We start from the raw sequence: 20,157 nt of genomic DNA, 5'->3' as shown, positions 1-20,157 counted from the left end.
ACGCACAAATGAGGGAGGAACAACAGAATGCTGCTCCATAGCACCACCTAGCAGCTGGACTCAACAACTGTGGAAACACAATGAATTTGTGAAGCCCACCCAATTGACCATAAGACAGAGTAGAATTAGGCTATTCAGCCCATTGAGTGTGCTCTGCCATTTGTTCATGGCTGATTTATGATCCCTCCTGACTCCATTCTCCCGTGACTTTTTTTTTGTATGCCATACTCTCTGCCAGAGCCTCGGCGACCACTTTCTTCAAGTGGTTGTCTTGGAGGAAAGATTCTGTGAGTGGTCCCCCACGTCCTTCTCACAGTGCAGTGTTTTTTTAACGAGGCCGAGTTGTGAGCTTGACACTCAACCCGGCACGGATGGAAAGCGTGTCTGGCAGCGGCCCGACTGGATTCAAACTCGGGAACCTTTGCTCTGGAGTCCGGCGCTGATGTCACTGTGCCACCAGGTTCTATTCATCTAGAACCTGTTAACCTCTGCTTTAAATACAGTAGATTCCGGTTACTTGGTCCAATTAAGCAGCTGCCCCAACTACTCCAAGTTTCATGGAAATAGTTAAAAAAGTATATTAAAAAAAGACCAACTACTTCTAATTGAGTAACAAATCATGTATTTAAATGAAATACAGAACAAATTAGAACATTACCAATACTACTACATTACTATAAAACTACTTCTTAGCTCCTAATAGTTATTGATGGAGGAATTCAAAAGTGTACGCTGCCAAGTTCTTTTGACTGTAAATGAACAAAATCAGCACAGCCACCTACTGTAGACAATGCACTGCCTTCACACAATGCTTTCGATGATTGTATCCTTCAGATCTTCACTTGCCTTGTAACATTCAAGATGATTGCTGATACTTTCAAATCCTTCGTAGTTCTTAACTTGTTTGAAGTAGTGAAATCAGCTCATTTCCACTCCTGGCTGTTTCTGGTATCTCCAAGCCTGAATGCTGGAAACCACAGTGAGCAAAACAGTTCTGAATAGTCTCAGTACTTATTTCTCACTCACTATCAGTGACAAAAATTACTGGGCTTTTGAACACAAACTCACGCAATTGACGCTGTTTAAGAAATTGTTTGCTCTAACCACTATTAGGGCCTAATGGCCACACAAGTACACACGACTAACGCTAGTTAGAAACTACTCAGCAACTATCTCCTGCCCCAATTAAGTGGCAGAGTGTCCCAAATAAATGGCTGCTCTGATTAACTGGTGGCCTGATTAACCGGAATCCACTGTGTATCGAATAACTTGTCTTCCAGAGGAAGTCCATAAGGCCAGAATTACAATCTAAGCAAGATTTTTGTTTCCAAACCATCCTAGAAATTTTTCAAAAGGCTTTAATTCCCAGCTTTTCCCACTATAGTTTGGAGGGGTCAATGTGAGAGAGAACCCTTTATTCTGAGGCTGTCCTCATAGACATGTCCTTATAGGGTCCTAGACACTCCTATTGGTAGAGGCATCCACTCTATGCAAGCCTTTCGGTATCAGTATAAGTTCACATTGGACATGTTTCGCTTGGCTGGAGTGGATCTGGAGCAGGGGTCACAGTCTCACCATGTACAGAGAGACCCATAGGACTGAGTTGTGGAATGTCTTCAGTGGGAGGGCCGTGGTGACGCTGTGGAACTCCCTACCACAGAAGGCAGTAGAGGCAAAGTCACTCTCAAGGAAATTGGGGATGCAAATGTTCCCACATCCACTCTCTCCAGGTTTCCCAATCACTTTATCACTTTAATATTTTAAAACCCTGTAGTGCCCTCTCTAATGACCATGCAAGTGTCACCAAGAGTATTTGTACAGAATCAGGCTAATTTGATTTACATTTCCCTCCCCCCCCCCCCCCCCCACTCCGCATCACCTTCCTCTCTTCCCTTATCCCACCCTCTCTCCCCTGTCCGACTCTCCCGTCCTGTCCCACTCTCCCTCCCTCCCATCCCGCTCGCTCTCCCCCCATCCTGTTCCGTCACATTCTCTCTCCCTCCCATCCCGTCCTGTTCTCTCTCCCTCCCTTCCTGTTCTCCTGTTCTCTTTCCCATCCCGCTCTCTCTCCCCCTCCCGTCCCGCTCTCTCTCCCCCTCCCGTCCCGCTCTCTCTCCCCCTCCCGTCCCGCTCTCTCTCCCCCTCCCGTCCCGCTCTCTCTCCCCCTCCCGTCCCGCTCTCTCTCCCCCTCCCGTCCCGCTCTCTCTCCCCCTCCCGTCCCGCTCTCTCTCCCCCTCCCGTCCCGCTCTCCCTCCCCCTCCCGTCCCGCTCTCTCCCGTCCCGCTCTCTCCCCCCCTCCCTCCCTTGTTTGCTCCCTCGCACCCTCCCTCCCTCTCTCCTTCTGTCTGTCTCTCCCTACCTTTCTCTCTACAGGAGTCCTGGCCGGTCACGACAACAGAGTGAGTTGCCTGGGGGTGACGGACGATGGAATGGCTGTAGCGACAGGATCTTGGGACAGCTTCTTAAAAATTTGGAACTAACGCTGATGTGAAGTGCCGTCCCAGTGTAAAAAAACACACATACACACACCACACGCATCTTTCCTAGATTTGAAACCTATCACCCTCCTTCTCTCCCCCTCCCTTGAAGAATTAACCTGATTTGGATTGGGGAGGAGGGGGTCGATGTATCTGCGATAGAACAGATACCGGAAAATACATAATCACACCGATAATCGCCCCGATTCCCAGTGTGCTCTGTTGAAGGTGAAGTTTTGCTTGTCTGTTTAAAACATCGAAAAATACTTTTTAAAAAAAAAATTCCATCAGTTTGTGTATAGAGTGCCCAGAAGCAAGATTGAAATTACTTCTTTTTTTTCTAAGAAATTTGACGTGAGAACTGTTGATTTAATTATTGTCGTTGGATTTAATTCATTATGTTTGCGTTTAGTTTGTGTGTGAGTGCATGTCCGGCGTTGAGTCTCCGCCTGTCGGTGTGGGTGTGTGTCCATGTGTATGAGTGCAGAAGTTCCCCTTATCAGAATACAGTTACTAAAACATTTCTCACTTAGAGGTGCCCCTCATCCTTTGAGCACTATTGATGCCCGGCTTAATGTTGGGAGCTGGTGGTGAGCCTTAATGTTCACCCCGCGTCACTGTGCTCCCTCCCCCTTGCTGCCAGACATTCTCCCCATACTGAGCACTGTGACCGTCAGCTAAATCCAAGGGATGGGCCTATGGTTGAGTAATTCAAGAACCCTGCCCTGTGGGAGCAGACTCTCTCTGTTGTGTGGGTGCTCCTATGCTGTGATGCAGTTAATGAAAACAGAAGCAAGTCTTTCTGTCGTTGTGGTGGGGGTGTCTCGGTTGACTGAATACGCAGAGTGTAAGGGAATGGAGATGGCTCTCCCTCTTTGAGGCGCCTCCTCTGTTCCCTTGCATCCAGGGAGAGCCACTGCTCCCCAACTCCAGAGTTCTGAGTTCAATCCCCACCTCTGTGCATGCACGTGTCTATGTGAAATCAGCACATTCTCCCCGTGACCCCATGGGTTTCTCCCAGTGCTCCAGTTCCCTCCCACATCCCAGCAGCTTATGGGGTTGGTGGGTTAATCAGACGCTGTAAATTGCCTTCTGGTGTGTGGGTGAGGGGTGGAATCTGGGGAGATTAACGCAGGTGAGGGTAGGATCAGTGCAACTGGGTGGTTGGCGGTCAGCACAGAGTCTGTGGGCCAAAGGGCCTGTGTCTGTGCTGCCATTCCTCCTCTGAACCAGCGTTAAGGGGGTGCACCATGTAGTGAGACAGACTGTCCTGTCTTTCCCCTCCCACCGCAGCATGAGTGTCTCACGTCAGGGAGAGACCTCCATTCTGAAAGGCCTAAGTCTGTATTGTGCCTCTCTTTGTGTCTGGGGTTGGAATCTGAGCATCATGTACACTTCTGGATGCTATTTACTGCATTCTGACCCTTGCCCGTGGCCCGCATGCCCGTACAGAGGATAGTAAAGCTGTGTCCCTTCCTTGCGGAGTCTTCGTCTGATTATCACACCGTGGAGAGCCAGTGTAGGTGGTGAGCTGTACACTGTCTGTGCCTGCTCGTACGGGCAGAACCTGCACCATTGCTATGCCAGCTCTCTCGTCCTCACTGTAGCCTTGCTCGTGGCTCATAGTCCATATTAAGCTTCCCTCCTCTTCATCCCAACCATGGGGAAACTCTGCTCCTGCTTCTGGAGGACCTGTCCACTTGGAGCTGATCACGGTTGGCGGTGGAATGCAGTGTGATTTGTCTGTCACAATGTGTCTGCACGTGTGTATGTTTGCATGGAGCGAGTGCAGGGATCCTGGTTAGGGAAGTGAGGCACCCACTCACATCTCTGCACGGAGCAGTTCCACCCCTCCTTTGATCTCAGCCTGAAGCTACCAGTGAGTGACCCCAACACCACTACCCTCCTGCCCACTGTAGCGACCTCCCATCTCCTGCTGGGCTCGTTGTTCTCTCTCTGTCTCTGTCTTTTACTCACTCTCTCACTCTGTCTTACTCTCTTTCTCTCTCTCACACACACACTCGCAAACACTCACTCATGCTCTCCCTCTATCTCACTCTGTTCCCCCTCCCCCATCTTTCTCTCTCTTTCCCTCCCAACCAGTAACAAGAGGGCAGGGGGTGTTGTCAACTGGTCTTCCTCCAGTGTCCCAGCGTGTGGAGAGTAGACTTGGTCTCCTGACCCCACCGGTGCACTGCATAGTTGTTCACCTCTGCTGAGTGTGTGCTCACTCATGAAAGTGGACCCTTTCATAATGACTCCCACCTCGCGAGGGAGTCCCGTCCACACTGTCTGCACTGGGTAAGAGGTTAGAGATTTGCATTGATTATGGAAGACCCGAGTACTAAGATCACTGATAAAACAAACCTTAAGCATTTTTCAGTAACTTGTATACCCAGCAAGTATTAGAATAATTGAAAGTAATTGCATATCTTGTTGAATCATCAAAAATTCTGCTTTTGTGCCATATTTTGTATAGTGTTCTCTCTCTAAACCTTGTTTTTTCCTCTACATATGGCCATAACATAGAAACTGTGTCAGTGCCAAGAATAATAAAGCTAGGTGCTCGGTCTCTGTGCCAACCACGTGTGTTGCTGTGTCCACCAGAGACCCATGGTGGACACCAGCCATTCTGCCTAGCCAAGAGGTCCAGCCCAAGTAAGCTACAGGCCCGTCTGGATGTGCCAGTAGTGTTGTAATCTGGCAGAAAGCATCCCCTCCTTCTGTACCCAGATCTGTGGGGCGAGTTGGGGGGGTGGTTCTGTGCAGTGGAGTGAAACAGCGAGGTCCCCATCTGTGGTAGGTCATCTGGTCCCTGCCCATCTCTCACCGCGGAAGAGAAACCCTAGAGTTAACGATCTTAGCAAGTTTGCCGATCTCAGCCCTGGAAACCTTTGACAAAGATGCATCAATGTACACAAAATGCCAGAGGAACTCAGCAGGTTAGGCAGCATCTGTGGAGCGAAATGGGCGATCAACGTTTTGGGTCGAGACCCTTCATTGTCAGCTGTCCATTTCATACTTGGTGGTTGGATGTCAAATGGCCTCTTTGCCCTCTTACCTACTTATCCCTTCCCCCCCCTTCCTCTTACCTGCTAAGCAAACAAAAGTGATAATTTAGAGGTTATTGTGTGAGAAGTAATTAGCATTTAGCAAGGGAAGTTTCCCTCGCATCTAAAGAAGAGGTCTTGTAGTGTGACAGACATTTCCTGATCCTGAGTGTGAGCATCTGTGACATGCTCTGCCTGTTCCCTACCTCGTAATCTCCCTCTCTGGGCAAGCATTAATACCTGCCTTCCTCCAGCATCCCAACATGCCTTCACAGCTTTTTTTTTGGAGCTTCCCAACCTGCAACCTGCAATCAAATACCTGACAGCAGAGGGGAGCAAACTGCTCCTGAATCATTGAATGCAGGTCTTTGGGCTTTTCGATGGTTGTAATGAGAAGAGGGCATGTCACTACATGGGTGGGGGTCCTTAGTGATGGATGAAGCGTTGCCTTTTGAAGATGACCTTGGTGCCGGAGAGGGTTGTGCCTGTGGTGGGGTTGTACGAGTCTTCAGCCCTCTGCAGCCTCTTGTAGAGTTGTGTCAATCTAGTGGTCTGGTTGACAACGTGATGGTGACCCCACCGCCATTGTTGACAGATTCTCTGAATGCAGTCCCACACAGTGTAAAGGGGCGGAGTTGGTGACCCTTCTCCCAAATGCCAGCAGTGAGGACTCCTGAAGGTTGCACCATTGAGTGTCCAGCGCAGTGCAGAGGGGATCGTGGTCGCTGCGCCCAGGACCACCCAGCCTTGAGTCGACTGGTGCTAATAAAACCCCACCTGAGCCATATCACTGGGGGAGGGGGCTGGTGGTAAATGCCATCCCACTAACACCATTGAGCCCCCCCCCCCCCCCCCCGGGCTGTGGTGACAACTAGAAGTAGACTGGAGCAATAACGAGCTGGAGGGGTTCCACTTCCATAACCCAGCTAGCATAGCCCCCACCCTCTTTCCTTGCAGACCTTTCTTTGGGGGCAAGGTCCCTTTGAAAGTGCATTGAGAGTGCAGTTTTGTTCTCGGTGCGGTCCTTGTTCTTGGGATGTCTCACTGCATTCGTGTTCCTCGGTGCACGTTGAGGGGGAACCTGTTCACTCAGGGTTGGTGAGAGTGTGGAACAGGCTGTGAGGGCCAATTGTCACACTTCAGAGAAGTTTGGATAGGTACATGGATGAGGGAAGTCCGGAGGCTATGATGCTGGTAGATGAGATGAGGTGCAGACCAGTTGGGCAGAAGGACCTGTTTCTCTACGGTCTAATTTTATGTATGCAGCTGATGGTATTAGTGCAAGGAAGCTTTGTCCGCACTGTGGGGGGGTGGGAGATATATGCCCTCACCTTTCTCCCCCCCCATCCCCTGCCCAGGACACTATGCAGAGAGCTGGGCGAGCCCCTGGTTACGAGATTTGGGTTCAGTCCCAACCTCCAGTACTTCTCGAATGTTCCCCCCTAGTGCTTCTGTTTCCTCCATATCCCAATGATGTGTGAGGTTGCTGGGTTAACTGCCTTCCACTCCAGCTCCCTTTCATGTGTAGTGAGTGGGAATATGCTAGAAGTGGAGTTGATGGTAATGTGTAACTGGGGCGGGTCAGCATGGGCGGGTGTGGGCCGGAGGGCCTGTTTCTCCTCCTCTCCTCCAAGCCAGAGTTAAGGGAAGGGAGCACCGTGTAGTGGAACAAACTGCCCCCTTCTCCCCACTGCATGTGTGAGTGTCTCACCTCGCCACCCCCAGAATCAGGAAGAGAGAGACCTCCGTCCCGAGGGTAACCCATCAAGCTTGATAGGGAAGCTGCTGCTTTGTCGCCACTGCTAGGAGAGATTTAATCCTACATGGCTGGGAGGCTGGAATGTGTCACCAAAAAAATCTTGCAGATGCTGGAAGTCCAAAGCAATCACACACAAAGTGTTGGAGGAACTCAGAAAACCAAGCAGCTTCTATGGAGAGGGGGGATCAATTGGTCAACGTTTGGGCCAAGACCCTTCTTCAGGACACAGACGAGACCCTTTGCTACAGATGCTGCCTGGCCTGCTGCGTTCCTCCAGCATTTTGTGTCCCAGGTTACGAGCTGGGAAGGCTGGGTGGGTGAGCCACTGTCTTACAGCCTCCAGAGAAGAGCAAGAGAGGGAGAACAGGAATGAAAAGCTGCTAATAGACTTCATCTTAGTGGACCCAAGTGATTCAAGTATTTTAAATCAACCCTAACAGGGTTTACCAAACATCCCCTTCACTGCGTCTCCTGTACCTCCTTCCTCCCCTCAAGAGGTGACACCCACACACCAGTTTACAGTTGGAACTCCCTCCTGTGCCTGAATAACCGCGTGCAGACTCTTCCACCTCAGGCAAGCTATTTGTGTTTCAAACGGAAGATAATGTTTAAGAAAACAAAATTTTAAAAAATGTCTGCTATTGTCGCTCACTTTTACTTTGTGTGTATATATTATATATATTGAAACAACCTCTGCGTAGTGTGGTAACATTATAATGGGGAAATATCTATGTTGTGTAACAAAATACGAACCGTGCATTTATAAAAAAAAAATTCCTACATTTGTTTTTAGAGATTGTATTTATCTGTATCTGATTTTAACTTGTTTTAGTGAGATTGCATTGTAACTAAGAAGGAAACTTTTAAAAAAAAGTAGATGTCCTGATTTTTTTTTGACATTATTGGGGAGGGAGGGAGGGAAAATTGGAATCGGTTTATTCTTACCGATTAAGATTACTGATCGCAAATTTTTAAAAGATAAAAGTAATTAAAAAAACGAACTTTCCTAATTCTGCGCATTCCATCTTTTCTGGGACTGACAGGGTTTTTTATTTTAAAATCAACAAGTTTCTCCAACGTTCTGGTGAAGCAGTTATATATATATATAATATATATATGATTTTTCCATTGTTTTTGCATCATTTCGACAATGACAAAACGGGGGAAAGGAAGTTTGAATTTTTCACTCTAGACTTTGAATTGGAATAAAACGACATTCTGTGTTGTGTATCTCTTTGCCTGTCTCTCTATCTCTGTTTCTCTCTCTCTCTCTCACTCATTTGGCTGGGGGTGGAAACTTTGTTCAGTTGTGCCCCTGGTTTCCAACCCTTCCCCTCCCCTTACCCCCTCCTCCTCCCTCGTGACATTGTGGGTTTCCTCCGGTGCTTCGGTTTCCTCCCACACTCCAAAGGAGTACGTGCCTCTAGGTTAATTAATTATGAGGGTAATTTGATTCACTACAGTTCAATGATGGGCAAGTAAAGATGAGTGAATTATCCCCTTTGGTTGAAGAGCCTGATGGTTGAAGGATAGTAACTGTTCCTGAACCTGGTGGTGTGAGTCCTGAGGCTACTGTTCCACCTTCCCAATGACAGCGTACGGGCCATTATGAGTTCTTCCCCCCCTCCCCCCAGTGTGTGGATAAGGAGCAGAATTTGGGGGGGGGTGTAGTTGACAGAAGTGGGGGGAGAATGGGTAAGAGGGACAAATTAGTTTCAGAGATGGGTCTTTCCAGGCACAGATTCTTCTTCTTGTGTCTTTAGCTGGCAGTGTAGCACAGACCATCGGTGGCTTCCCGTCTCCATCGTCCAAAGTCGATGCTATGGTTGTTTCTGTAATCCTCCAGGGGATTGTCCTGTACAGCTACACCAGAGTCCCGTCGGCCGGCTTCACCTCTTTCCCACTTTCGAGGATTGAAGGTTGGATTTTGATAGGTCAGGAACAGGTTGGATGGACAAAATTATTCCCGTTCTATGGGAGGATTTGGTCCTGTCGCTGGGGAGGGTTTTGAAACAAGATTGGTGGGCCTCCACTAAAGGTGGGTGGGAGGAAGCGGTGATGTCCCTGTAATTCTGGATGTCAGGCTCTTGGGAGGTCTGGGCTCATTGTAACACGTGCCAATGTCTCAGAGGCTCCCCCAACACCAACTGGCTCCTTCAAGCCTGCACGGTGAGCGCCAAGCAAGGATTGAACCTATGACCTACGAGCCAGATGAAGGTTGTGTGTGAGAAGTTTCCTGTGTAAAGTTTGCTCCAAACATGATCTTACTCTCCTCCCCCTTTCTGCTTTGCTCTCTTTCTCAAAACACTTTCTCTCTCCACATCACTGCTTTCTCCCCCTGCTCCCTTCCCCTCCCTCCTCTTCCTTTTTCTTTGCCATTTCTCTCTTCCCCTTTTCTATCTCCCTCTTTTTCCTTGTCTCCCACTCACTGCCTTCTCCCCTCCCCTTTTTGATATCCATTTTCTCTTGCACTCCCTCTTGCTCTGTTATCTCGAGGATCTATCCTAGGCCCAACAGATTGATACAACACGAAGAAGGCCTGCCAGTGGCTCAACTTCATGAGTCTGTTGAGGATTTGGTATGTCGCCATAGACTCTTGCAATTTAAAAAAAATAAATGTACAAGTGTAGAGCATTCTGACTGGTATGGGGGGGGGGGGGGAATGCACAGGATCACCAGGCTGTAGACTCAGTCACTGAGGACGTCTTCAAAAGGCCGTGTCTTAAGGAATTGGCATCCATCATTAAAGACCCTCACCATCCAGGACATGCCCTCTTCTCATTGCTACCACCAGGGAGGAGGTACAGGAGCCTGAAGACACACACTCAATGTTTTAGGAGCAGCCTCTTCCCCTCCTCCACCAGAATTCTGAAACCTGTTTTTGTTTTTTTGCACTACTTAATTCATCTTGTATATATATATGTTTATAGCATTTGTTATGTATTGCAATGTACTACTGCAAAATCAACAAATTTTGGAGCATATACTCAGGCCAGGTCATGGGCACAACCCTCCCCACCATAAAGGACATTTGCAAGAGGCCTTGCCTCAAGAAGGTGGTGTCCATTAGTGAGGACCCTTAGCATTCATTTCAGGAAGACTACTTTATAAAGCACTAGTGAGGCCTAATTGGGGTATTGTGAGCAGTTTTGGGCGCCTTATCTAAGAAGGGATGTGCTGAGATTGGAAATGGTACAAAGGAGATTCACAAAAATGATTCCAGGATTGAAAGGCTTATATGAGGGGTGTTTAATGGCTCTGTACTCATTGGAATTCAGAAGAATTGGGGGGGCGGGGGTTCCCATTGAAACCTATCGAATGTTGAAAGGCCTCGATAGAGTGGATGTCAAGAGGATATTTCCTCTGGTGGGGGGAGTCTGAAGCATCACCTCAGAATAGAGGAACGTCTATTTAAAACATGAGGAGGAATTTTTATAGGCAGAGAATGATGAATCTGTGGAATTTGTTGCCACAGACAGCCGTGCAGGCCAAATAATTGGGTGTTGACAGATTTTTGATTAGTAAGGGCATGAAGGGTTACAGGAAGAAGGCAGGAGATTGGGACTGAGAGGGAAATGGATCAGCCATGATGATATGGCAGAGCAGATTCAATGGACCAAATAGCCTAACTCTGCTGCTATATCTTATGGTTTATATGTAAAAGGGACATTGGGGGCAACCTCTTCACTCAAAGGCAGGGAGGGTATATTAGGAGTGTGAACCCAGTAATGAGCTGGATGAAAGGGAAAAATGCAGGGCTGTTTGAGAGGGAAGAGTTAAATCGATTTTTGAATCGGTTGAAAAGTCGGCACACCATTGTGGACCGAAATACGTATACAGTGCTGTGGTGCTCTGCTCTAAATAGTGTTGGAGGCGGGCACTTTAGAAACGTTTAAAAGGGTGGATAGGAGAAGGTTCAAAGTTAGAAGAAAATTTATTATCACAGTACGTATGTGTCTCCATATAGAGTGGATTGCAGTTAACCGGCAGCAGTACATTTTGGCCATTCCTCAGCCTCCTTCCCGATGGCAGTACATGGGCTGGATGATGGGCGTCTTTGATGATCCATGCTGGCTCTCCTTGTACCTGTGCTCAATGGTGGGGAGGATTTTGCCTGTGCGGGACTTTAGAGAGCCACGGGCCACATACAGGTAGATGTGATTAGCTCATTGGACAACACAGTCTATAGGTAGGCTAAATGCCCTTTCTATGGCTCTGCAGCTCGGACTGATGATATTCGCCCGTGTACAGCCTCCCCAGCTCGGGAAGCAGTGCAGTGCTGTGCCTGGCCAGCAGAGGGAACCCAATGCACGGTGCTGAACGACAGGAACCAGTCACACTTCCCCAGTCCGGGTTAAGATACTCACGTATTGTTAACTTATGGACGAATGTAAATTAGTTTATTATTGTCACGTGTACAGTAAAAATCTTTTGTCTTTCATGCCACCTATATAGATCCTTTCCATGTGGAAAACTAGCTCAGGAGTCAAAGGTTGAGTTCAAAGTAAATTTATTATTGAAGTACATATATGTCTCATCCACAACCTTGAGGTTCAATTTCTTGTGGGCGTTCACAGTAAATCCAAGAACCATAATAGAATCAATGAAAAACCCGTGTGCGAAAGGCAACGAACTGTGCAAAGACAAAAAGAGGAGAGAAAATAAATAAGTAATAAATATTGAGAACGTGAGATAGAGTTCTTGAAAGTGAGTCCATAGGTTGTGGGAACAGTTCGGTGTAGGGGTGAATGAAACTGAGTGAAGTTATCCCCTTATCTAAGAAAGGATGTGCTGACATTGGAGAACATTCAAAGGAGGTTTGCAAAAATGATTTTGGAATTGAAAGGCTTGTCAGATGAGGAGCGTTTGATTGGCTCAGGGCCTGTACTCGCTGGATCCCAGAAGAATGAGGGTGACTTCATTGAAACCTAACTAATGTTGAAGGGCCTTAATGTGGAGAGGATGTTTCCTTTGGCGGGGGAGTCTAAAATCAGAGGACACAGCCTCAGAATAGAGGGGTGTCCTTTGAGAACAGAGATCAGTAGGGATTTCTTTTGCCAGAGGGTGGTGAATCTGTGGAATTCTTTGCCATAAGGCAGCTGTGGAGGCCAGGTCATTGGGTATATTTAAGGCAGAGATTGATGGATTCTTGATTAGTCAGGGCATGAATGGATTTGGGGAGAAGGCAGATATTGGGGCTGAGAGGGAAATGGATCAGCCATGATGAAATGGTGGAGCAGAAGTGATGGGCCAAATGGCCTAATTCTGCACCTATATCTTATGATGGCTAGTTCAAGACCCTGATGGTTGAGGGGTAATAAATGTTCTTGAACCTGGTACTGTGAGTCCTGAGGCTCCTGTATCATCTTCCTGCTAACAGCAACAAGAGAGCATGTGGGGTCCCTGATGATGGATGCTGCTTTCCTGTGACAATGCTTTGTGTAGATGTGCTCAATGGTGGGAGGGATTTACCTGTGTTGGACTGGGCCGTATCCTCTGCTTTTTGTAGGATTTTCTGTTCGACAACATTGGTGTTCCTGTACCAGGCTGTGATGCAGCCAGTCAATATACCCTCCACTACACGCCTATATTAACTAGTCAAAGTTTTAGATGCCACACCGAATCTTCACGAACTTCAAAGGAAGTAGAGGTACCGTCGTGCTTTCTATGTATTTGCATTGACGTGCTGGGCCAGAACAGATCCTCTGAAATGGTAACACCCAGGAGACGGTGGTGAGAAAAAGGCAAATTCAATGTTAGATTTTGTTTTGAGAGAACAAGAATATAAAAGCAAGGCTGTAATGCTGACGCTTAATAAGGCATTGGTTGGACCAAATTTGGAGTGTTGTGAGCAGTTTTGGGCCCCTTATCCAAGAAAAGATGTGCTGGCATTGGAGAGGGTTCAGAGAAGATTTACAAGGATAGAACATAGAATAGTACAGCACATTACAGGCCCTTCGGCCCACAATATTGTGCCGACCCTCAAATCCTGCCTCCCATATAACCCCCCCACCTTAAATTCCTTCATATACCTGTCTAGTAGTCTCTTAAATTTCACTAGTTGTATCTGCCTCCACCACTGACTCAGGCAGTGCATTCCACACACCAACCACTCTCTGAGTGGAAAAACCTTCCTCTAATATCCCCCTTGAACTTCCCTCCCCTTACCTTAAAGCCATGTCCTCTTGTACTGAGCAGTGGTGCCCTGGGGAAGAGGTGCTGGCTGTCCACTCTGTCTATTCCTCTTAATGTCTTGTACACCTCTATCATGTCTCCTTTCATCCTCCTCCTCTCCAAAGAGTACAGCCCTAGCTCCCTTAATCTCTGATCATAATCCATACTCTCTAAACTAGGCAGCATCCTGGTAAATCTCCTCTGTACCCTTACCAATGCTTCCACATCCTTCCTATAGTGAGGCGACCAGAACTGGACACAGTACTCCCAAGTGTGGCCTAACTAGAGTTTTATAGAGCTGCATCATTACATCACGTCTCTTAAACTCTATCCCTTGACTTATGAAAGCTAACACCCCATAAGCTTTCTTAACTACCCTATCTACCTGTGAGGCAACTTTCAGGGATCTGTGGACATGTACCCCCAGATCCCTCTGCTCCTCCACACTACCAAGGATGATCCTGGAATGGAAGAGTTAACATAGGAGTGTTTGATGGCTCTGGGCCTGTACTAGCTGGAGTCTAGAAGAATGAGGGGTGAGTCACATTGAAGCTTATTGAATATTGAAAGGCCACGATAGAGTGGACATGGAGATGATGTCTCAGGATAGAAAGAAGTCCTTTTAGAATGGAGATGAGGAGGAATTTCTTTAGCCAGAGGGTAGTGAATCTGAAATTCATTGTCACAGACAGCTGTGGAGGCCAATTCATTGGGTATAGTTAAAGTGGAGGTTGATAGATTCTTGAATTAGTAATGCGGTCAAAGCTTGCCGGGGGAAGGAAGGCTAATGGGGTGGATTCAGACTTTATTTATGAAAACATCCAGGGAAATGAGTTTTGTGTTAACCAACAAATCCAAGGAATTTCTGGGAGCAGCTGGAAAGTGTCACCACACGTTCTGGTGTGAACATAGCTTGTCCTCCTTAACTCTGTTCCAAAGGGACGTCATTCTATTCTGAGGCTGTGCCCTCTGGTCCTCGACTCCCCCACTACAGGAAATATCCTGTCCACATCTACCTTTCAATGTTAGATAGGTTTAGGTCAGAATTCCCCACCTCATTCTTCTGACTCCAGCCCCTGTCCCATCGTTCCCACCCACCGCACACAGCCCAGGCCTCTCATTCCTGACCCGGATTCTCAGACACACAGGCACCAGGTCTCCGACGTTGGACTTCACCCCAAGACTCGCCAGTCACAGGCTTGACATCTCGACCTCAAATATCCCGACGTGCCTGGACTTTCGACCCCAGTGACCACTTTGGGCCTCTTCTTCAGACTTCAGTCCACGCCTCACTGATCGTGCATCTCACATTCTGGTTTCACACGGACTGCCAACCCCAGGGACCCCAGCCCTCGTGACCCCTTCAAACTCTCCGATTCCTTTGGGCTTCGTCCTTCGGACTTTTGCCTGCGGAGTCATCGTGCCGCCCACCTCATCCCAGGAGCTGGATATAATGGGGACAGCCCCCTCCCCAAAGACAGGGACAGTAGGTTCAAAACCCATGAGAGAAACCCGCATCGTATGAGTGGCGACGATGAGCAGGCTCTGTGCTGTGGAGGGTGAGGGGGAAGCCCTGCACTGTGGGAGCAGTGGTGAGGAGGGAGCCCCACGCTGTGTAAGGCAGGTTAAGGGAGCCCTGAACTTACAGGGGAAATTTCTGGAGGAATATTAACCCAAGAAAGAGAAAAGCCCCTCTAGGGAGGGTCCCATCACCCTTCCTCGGAAGAATATCTGTGAACTCTCCGACACAAACAGACCGGTGTCCTGAGAAGCACGTTTCTCTGGGATATGCTGACAGAAATGCTTCCCTCTCCCACCACCATGGCATTCAGTTGCCCCTCCTTCCCTTCTTGCCTCTGCTCCCGTTTTTCCTCTCCCACTTTCCCAGTCCCTGTCCTTCAACCTTCCTTTCCCCTTTATCCCCCTCTCCTCCATATCCCCTCCCTCTTTCACCCTTCACCACTCTCCCACTCCCCTCCACTCCTCATCTCCCCCTCATTCTCCTCCTTGCCATCCTCATCCTACTCCCCTCCTACCTCATCCTCCCTGCCTCCTTTCCCTTTCCCCACCCCCTCCTCCCACAATCTGCCCCTCTGCTCCCCCTCTCGATCCCCTCCCCTCCCCCTCTTCCCTGCTCTCCCTCCCCTACTCTCTCCCCAGCTCCCCGCCCCTCCCTCTCTCTCTTCAACCCCTCTTTATTTCAGCCCCTCCTCTTCACCTCCCTCTCCCTCTTAATCCTCTCTTCCTCACCCCTTCTCCCTCCCCCAGTCCTCTCCCACCCACTTACCTCCCCTTCTCTCTTCCCCCGCTGCTTTCTTCCCCTCCCCCTCTCTCTTCCCCCACCCCTCACTCTTCCCCACCTCGCTCTCCCCCCTCTCCTCCTTTCTCTCCCCTTTACCCCCTCCCCTGCTTTCTCCTCCCCTTCCTTCTCCCCCTCTACCCCTTCTCCCCTCCCCTCCTCCCACCTCCCCTCTACCCCTTCTCCCCTCCCCTCCTTTCTCCTCCCACCTCCCCTCCCCTCCTTTCTCCTCCCACCTCCCCTCTACCCCTCTTCTCCCCCTCCCCTCTTCTATCCCTCCCTTCTCCCCCTCCCTATCAAACTGGTTCCTTTTATAGAAATAACTCAAGCCCATTTCTCTAAATTTAGCGGCGGAAGCCTGTGTGTTGTGTTTAGGGGAGGACGGTGGGGTTGTGTATTAATGCCCCCACCCCCGATCACCTTGCCGGTGGGAGCCCCAGCCAGCTTCTCGCTCCACCCAGCACCGGGAGCGACTTTCTGGAAAGTTCCGAGCCGGCCCACGGCAAGAGTTTGAAGCAGTTTCCAGTCCCAGTTCTGTTGGCTCGCTGCCTCACTGCCCCCCTCCCCCCCTCCTCCTCCGGCTCCAGAATGTTCCGCAGCTGCTTCAGGCATTGCAACACGTTCTGGATGTGTACTTTGTTGAAGCCTGCTCTTCAAACACTTCCCGTCTCTCTCCCTCCCTGTGCCCCCTCCGCTCCTGTCTCTCCCTGTACTGCGATCTGCACCGGCCGGGGAGCTCCAACTTCAGCTTGTGCCGTGGTTAACCCGTGCTGTGCCGTGCTGTGCTCGATTAGTGAAACTGGTAAATTGCTTTATCAGTGTCACATTAGAATCACCAGCGTATGCCGTGATTTTTTTTCCTTCGCCGCAGTTTTACCATGCGATTTTTTAATAATAAAACCTTATTACAGTAAGTTTTTAAAACATCGCGCCCCTGTACTCAGTACCTTGATCTAAGAAGGCCAGAGTGCTAAAAGTTTTTTTTCACGACCGTATCTACCTGAGACAACATTTTCAAGGAATTATGGTCCCAGATCCTTTTGTTATACCACACTCCTCCGTGCCTACCGCAACTGTTTGATTCCCCCAAAGTCAACAGCTCACACGTTATTGCGCCAAGACTATTACTGGAGAGGGCAGAGAGATGTAATCAACTCCCGTTTAAGAGGTTTGGATTTTGGTAGCAGCTAGTTACTGAACACATTGAAGATGTGTGCTAAGACCACCGCTCTGCTCTCTCTGTGACTAGGAACAGTGCAAACGCCGTTTATGGTATACATTTTGCTGATGCCACCACTACTGTTGGCAGAATCTCAGATGGTGACGAGGAGGACTAACATACCCAGGAGTGAGGTGGATCAGCTGTTGGAGTGGTGTAGCAGCAACAACCTCAGCGTCAGTAAGACCAGGGAGTTGATTGTGGACTTCAGGAAGGGAATGTCGAGGGAACACACACCAATCCTCATTATACCACAAGACATTGGTGCAGAATTAGGCCATTCAGCCCATCAAGTTTGCTCCGCCATTTCATCACGGCTGATCCCTCTCGACCTCTTTCTCTTGCTTTCTCCCCGTAACTTTTCACACCCTGACTAATCAAGAACCTATCAGCCTCCACCTTAAATATACACCCAGCGGCCTAGCCTCCAAAGCCACCTGAGGAGTCACTGAGGGAAAGGGCGAGCAGTTTCTAGCTCCTGAATGTCAACATCTCTGAAGATCTTTCCCGGCCCCAACACATTGCTACAATCTCAAAAAAGACACGGCAATGGCTATACAAACAGATTCAGATAATAATGTCCCGACACTGGAGAGGGTTCATTCTGTCCCTCTCTCTCTCATTCTCCATTTCCCTCTTTCCGTGATTTCCTCCCTCCCTCTCACTCACCCCTCCGCCTCTCGGCAGCCCCTGGCCGACCTGGAGCGACAGGCCCCGCCCCCCCGCCGCGCTCCCATTGGCGGCGTCGCGGCCGCTGATTGGTTGAGCCGCCCGTTACTCTGCAGCGAATCGCCTGCGCCAGCTCAGTCGCGGCGGAGCTGCGGGGAGAGGGCGATGTGTCTGCTGGTGCTGCTGGCGGGCGCCTGCGTCCTGCTGGGATCCTGTTGGGCCGCGGGAGCCGAGCCCAAGGCCCTGTCTCCAGGTGAGGAAGGTGGGGGGGCGATCCGGGGCAGGTCGCCACGGGTCCCCGCTACAGCGGGAGCTCCCCGTCTCCTAGACGGGTCCATTCACCCGGAGACGACTCCCGGTGGGATAGATGGAGAACGGGAAGACGTACAGGCAGTTAACAGCCCCGGCTCCAACTTCCAGAAGTTCCGTGGGAGCCCCCAGCATTCCTCTTACAACTTGTAGGGTTCTTTTTGGAACTTGACAAAGTAGGTGGTGCGGCATCCACCCACACGGTCCAGGTTCTCCAGAACCAGAGGGAGGGTCACATTCGGAGAAAAATGATCGCCCTGCCCCTCTCTACTTTTCCGACACTCACCGGCTTCCCCCTCTGCGCCCTTTAAATTCCTCTTCTCTGACGTTCCCCGGTCTGTGCGTCCGCTACGGTATTCCACCAAAACGAGGGAAGGGTTACAGTGATTTTAGAGTAGATTAAGAAGTTGGCATAACATTTTGGGCCGAAGGGCCTGTACTGTTCTCTCGGCCCTTCCCCCTCTCGCCCTTCCTGCCGCCCCCTCGCTCCCGCCACCTTCCTCTCCACACATCTCCGCAGTTCAGTTGGGTACAGATTCAGATATCTCCATTCATCTTTTGGAATTTTCATCTCAGCCACTGAATCCTCTCTCTATTTTCAGGATGTATTTAATATGCATCCATTAGATTGTTTTTAGTGTCACATGTACTGGGATACAGCAAAAACCTGTGTTGCCATATGGGTAGGTCACTCCATTGGCAAGACCACAAGATTGCTTGATCCGTCAAGTCTGCTCCACCATGGCTGATCCATTTTCCCTCTCTGCCTCAAATCTCCTGCCTTCTCCCTGATCCCTGCATGCTCTGACTAATCTAGAGTCTGTCAACCTCTGCCGATGACTTGGCCTCCACAGCTGCTTGTGGCAACAAATTCCACAGATTCACCACCCTCAGGCTAAAGAAATCCCTACTCATCTCTGTTCTCAAAGGACATCCCTCTATTCTGAGGCTGTGCTCTCTGTTTTTAGACTCCCCCACCACAGGAAACATCCTCTCCACAGCCACTCTTTTGAGGCCTTGCAACATTTGATAGGTGTCAGTGAGATTTCCCCTCATTCTTCCGAATTCCAGTGAATACAGGCCCAGAGCCATCAAACACTCCCTAGATGGCAAGCTTTTCAATCCCGGAATCATTTTTGTGAACCTTCTTTGTACCCTCTCCGATATAAACACATCCTTTCTCAATAAAACTTCTCTCAGTTCTCCAAGTAAGGCCTCACTAGTGTTTGATAAAGCCTCAACATTACATCCTGGTTATGCGACCACCGACGCCAGGCAGACAATCTCTGGAGAGTATTGATAGCTTTTGTGTTGTTTTATGTAGTTTACTGTAGCCTTGAGTTGTCTCACATAGTCTAGTGTAGTTTTGTGTTGTTTCATGTAGCACCATGGTCCTGGAGGAACGTTGTTTCATTTTTACTGTGTAGTGTACCAGCAGTTTATAGTCGAAATGACAATAAAAAGCGACTTGACTTGACTAATGGCTGGAGTCAAACTGCCCAGAAGAAGGTAGTTCTGTAAAACTACTTCTGTAGAAAAAAATTTGCCAAGACCATCACAGAGACCATGATCGCCTACGTCATATGATATGGTACATAACGAATAACTCTACCCACCCCTCCTAGCCTCCTCTCACTGGGATATTACTAGACCTACCTTTGGGTGTCTGAGCCATAGGAACAGTAAGGAAATAGGCCATTCAGCCCATAGAATGCTGACCAGCAGCCATCCTAGCTTTTAGTTTTCCCACATTCCACTGGGTTACCCCCCCCCACCCACACACACTGGGCGGCGGGGGGCAATTTACTTGATTCCCTAACCCTAGGGTAAAGACGGAGTGAAAGCACGCAATCGGCACCCCTCATGAGTTATACACTTCTGGAAGGTCACCCCTCAATCTCCTACCCTCCAAGGAATAAAATCCCAGTCTGTCCAACCTGGTTTCTTGGGGGGGGGGGGGCTATGCAATGTAGAAATGGACCCTGACCATTAGCCACCCTCTCACACTGACCCCTCACGCTATCCTCCCCATGCTCTTTGCTTGCTGCTGCCATCGGGTAGAAGACACACGAACCTCAGGACTCGCACCACCAGCTTCAAGAACAGGTACTACCCCTCAACCATCAGGCTCTAGAAACGAAGCGGGTTAACTACACTCACTTGCCCATGCATTGAGATGTTCCCACAGCCAGTGATCGCAC

At 49.2% G+C, this 20,157-nt stretch overlaps 2 protein-coding genes and 1 long non-coding RNA gene across 5 annotated transcripts in view; 2 read left to right on the top strand and 1 right to left on the bottom strand.

Annotated features, from left to right (window-relative positions):
• LOC140729260 (guanine nucleotide-binding protein G(I)/G(S)/G(T) subunit beta-2) overlaps positions 1-8,516 on the top strand; it is a 145,167-nt gene extending 136,651 nt beyond the window's left edge. For both annotated transcript variants that reach the window (XM_073048839.1, XM_073048840.1), the window contains one exon: positions 2,374-8,516. In XM_073048839.1, the coding sequence (XP_072904940.1) occupies positions 2,374-2,480 (107 nt within the window). In that variant the 3' untranslated portion in view covers positions 2,481-8,516. The remainder of the gene's footprint in view (positions 1-2,373) is intronic.
• Positions 8,517-11,807: 3,291 nt separating this feature from the next.
• Positions 11,808-17,723, bottom strand: LOC140729259 (uncharacterized). 2 transcript variants are annotated; one of them, XR_012099297.1, is made up of 3 exons: positions 17,648-17,723; positions 12,759-12,991; positions 11,808-11,919 (listed from the first exon to the last, which is right to left on the bottom strand). It is a non-coding gene; the product is annotated as an uncharacterized lncRNA (long non-coding RNA). The 2 variants fall into 2 exon arrangements; XR_012099298.1 differs by lacking the exon at positions 17,648-17,723 and adding an exon at positions 17,102-17,605.
• Positions 17,684-20,157, top strand: part of LOC140729257 (multifunctional procollagen lysine hydroxylase and glycosyltransferase LH3-like) — a 91,201-nt gene continuing 88,727 nt past the window's right edge. The window contains exon 1 of the mRNA XM_073048835.1: positions 17,684-17,900. Within this exon, the coding sequence (XP_072904936.1) occupies positions 17,813-17,900 (88 nt within the window). The 5' untranslated portion in view covers positions 17,684-17,812. The remainder of the gene's footprint in view (positions 17,901-20,157) is intronic.

The sequence above is a fragment of the Hemitrygon akajei genome, chromosome 6 (genome assembly GCF_048418815.1).
Source record: "Hemitrygon akajei chromosome 6, sHemAka1.3, whole genome shotgun sequence".
In the NCBI taxonomy this organism is placed as follows: domain Eukaryota; kingdom Metazoa; phylum Chordata; class Chondrichthyes; order Myliobatiformes; family Dasyatidae; genus Hemitrygon; species Hemitrygon akajei.
This window is presented reverse-complemented; position numbering and strand designations above follow the sequence as displayed.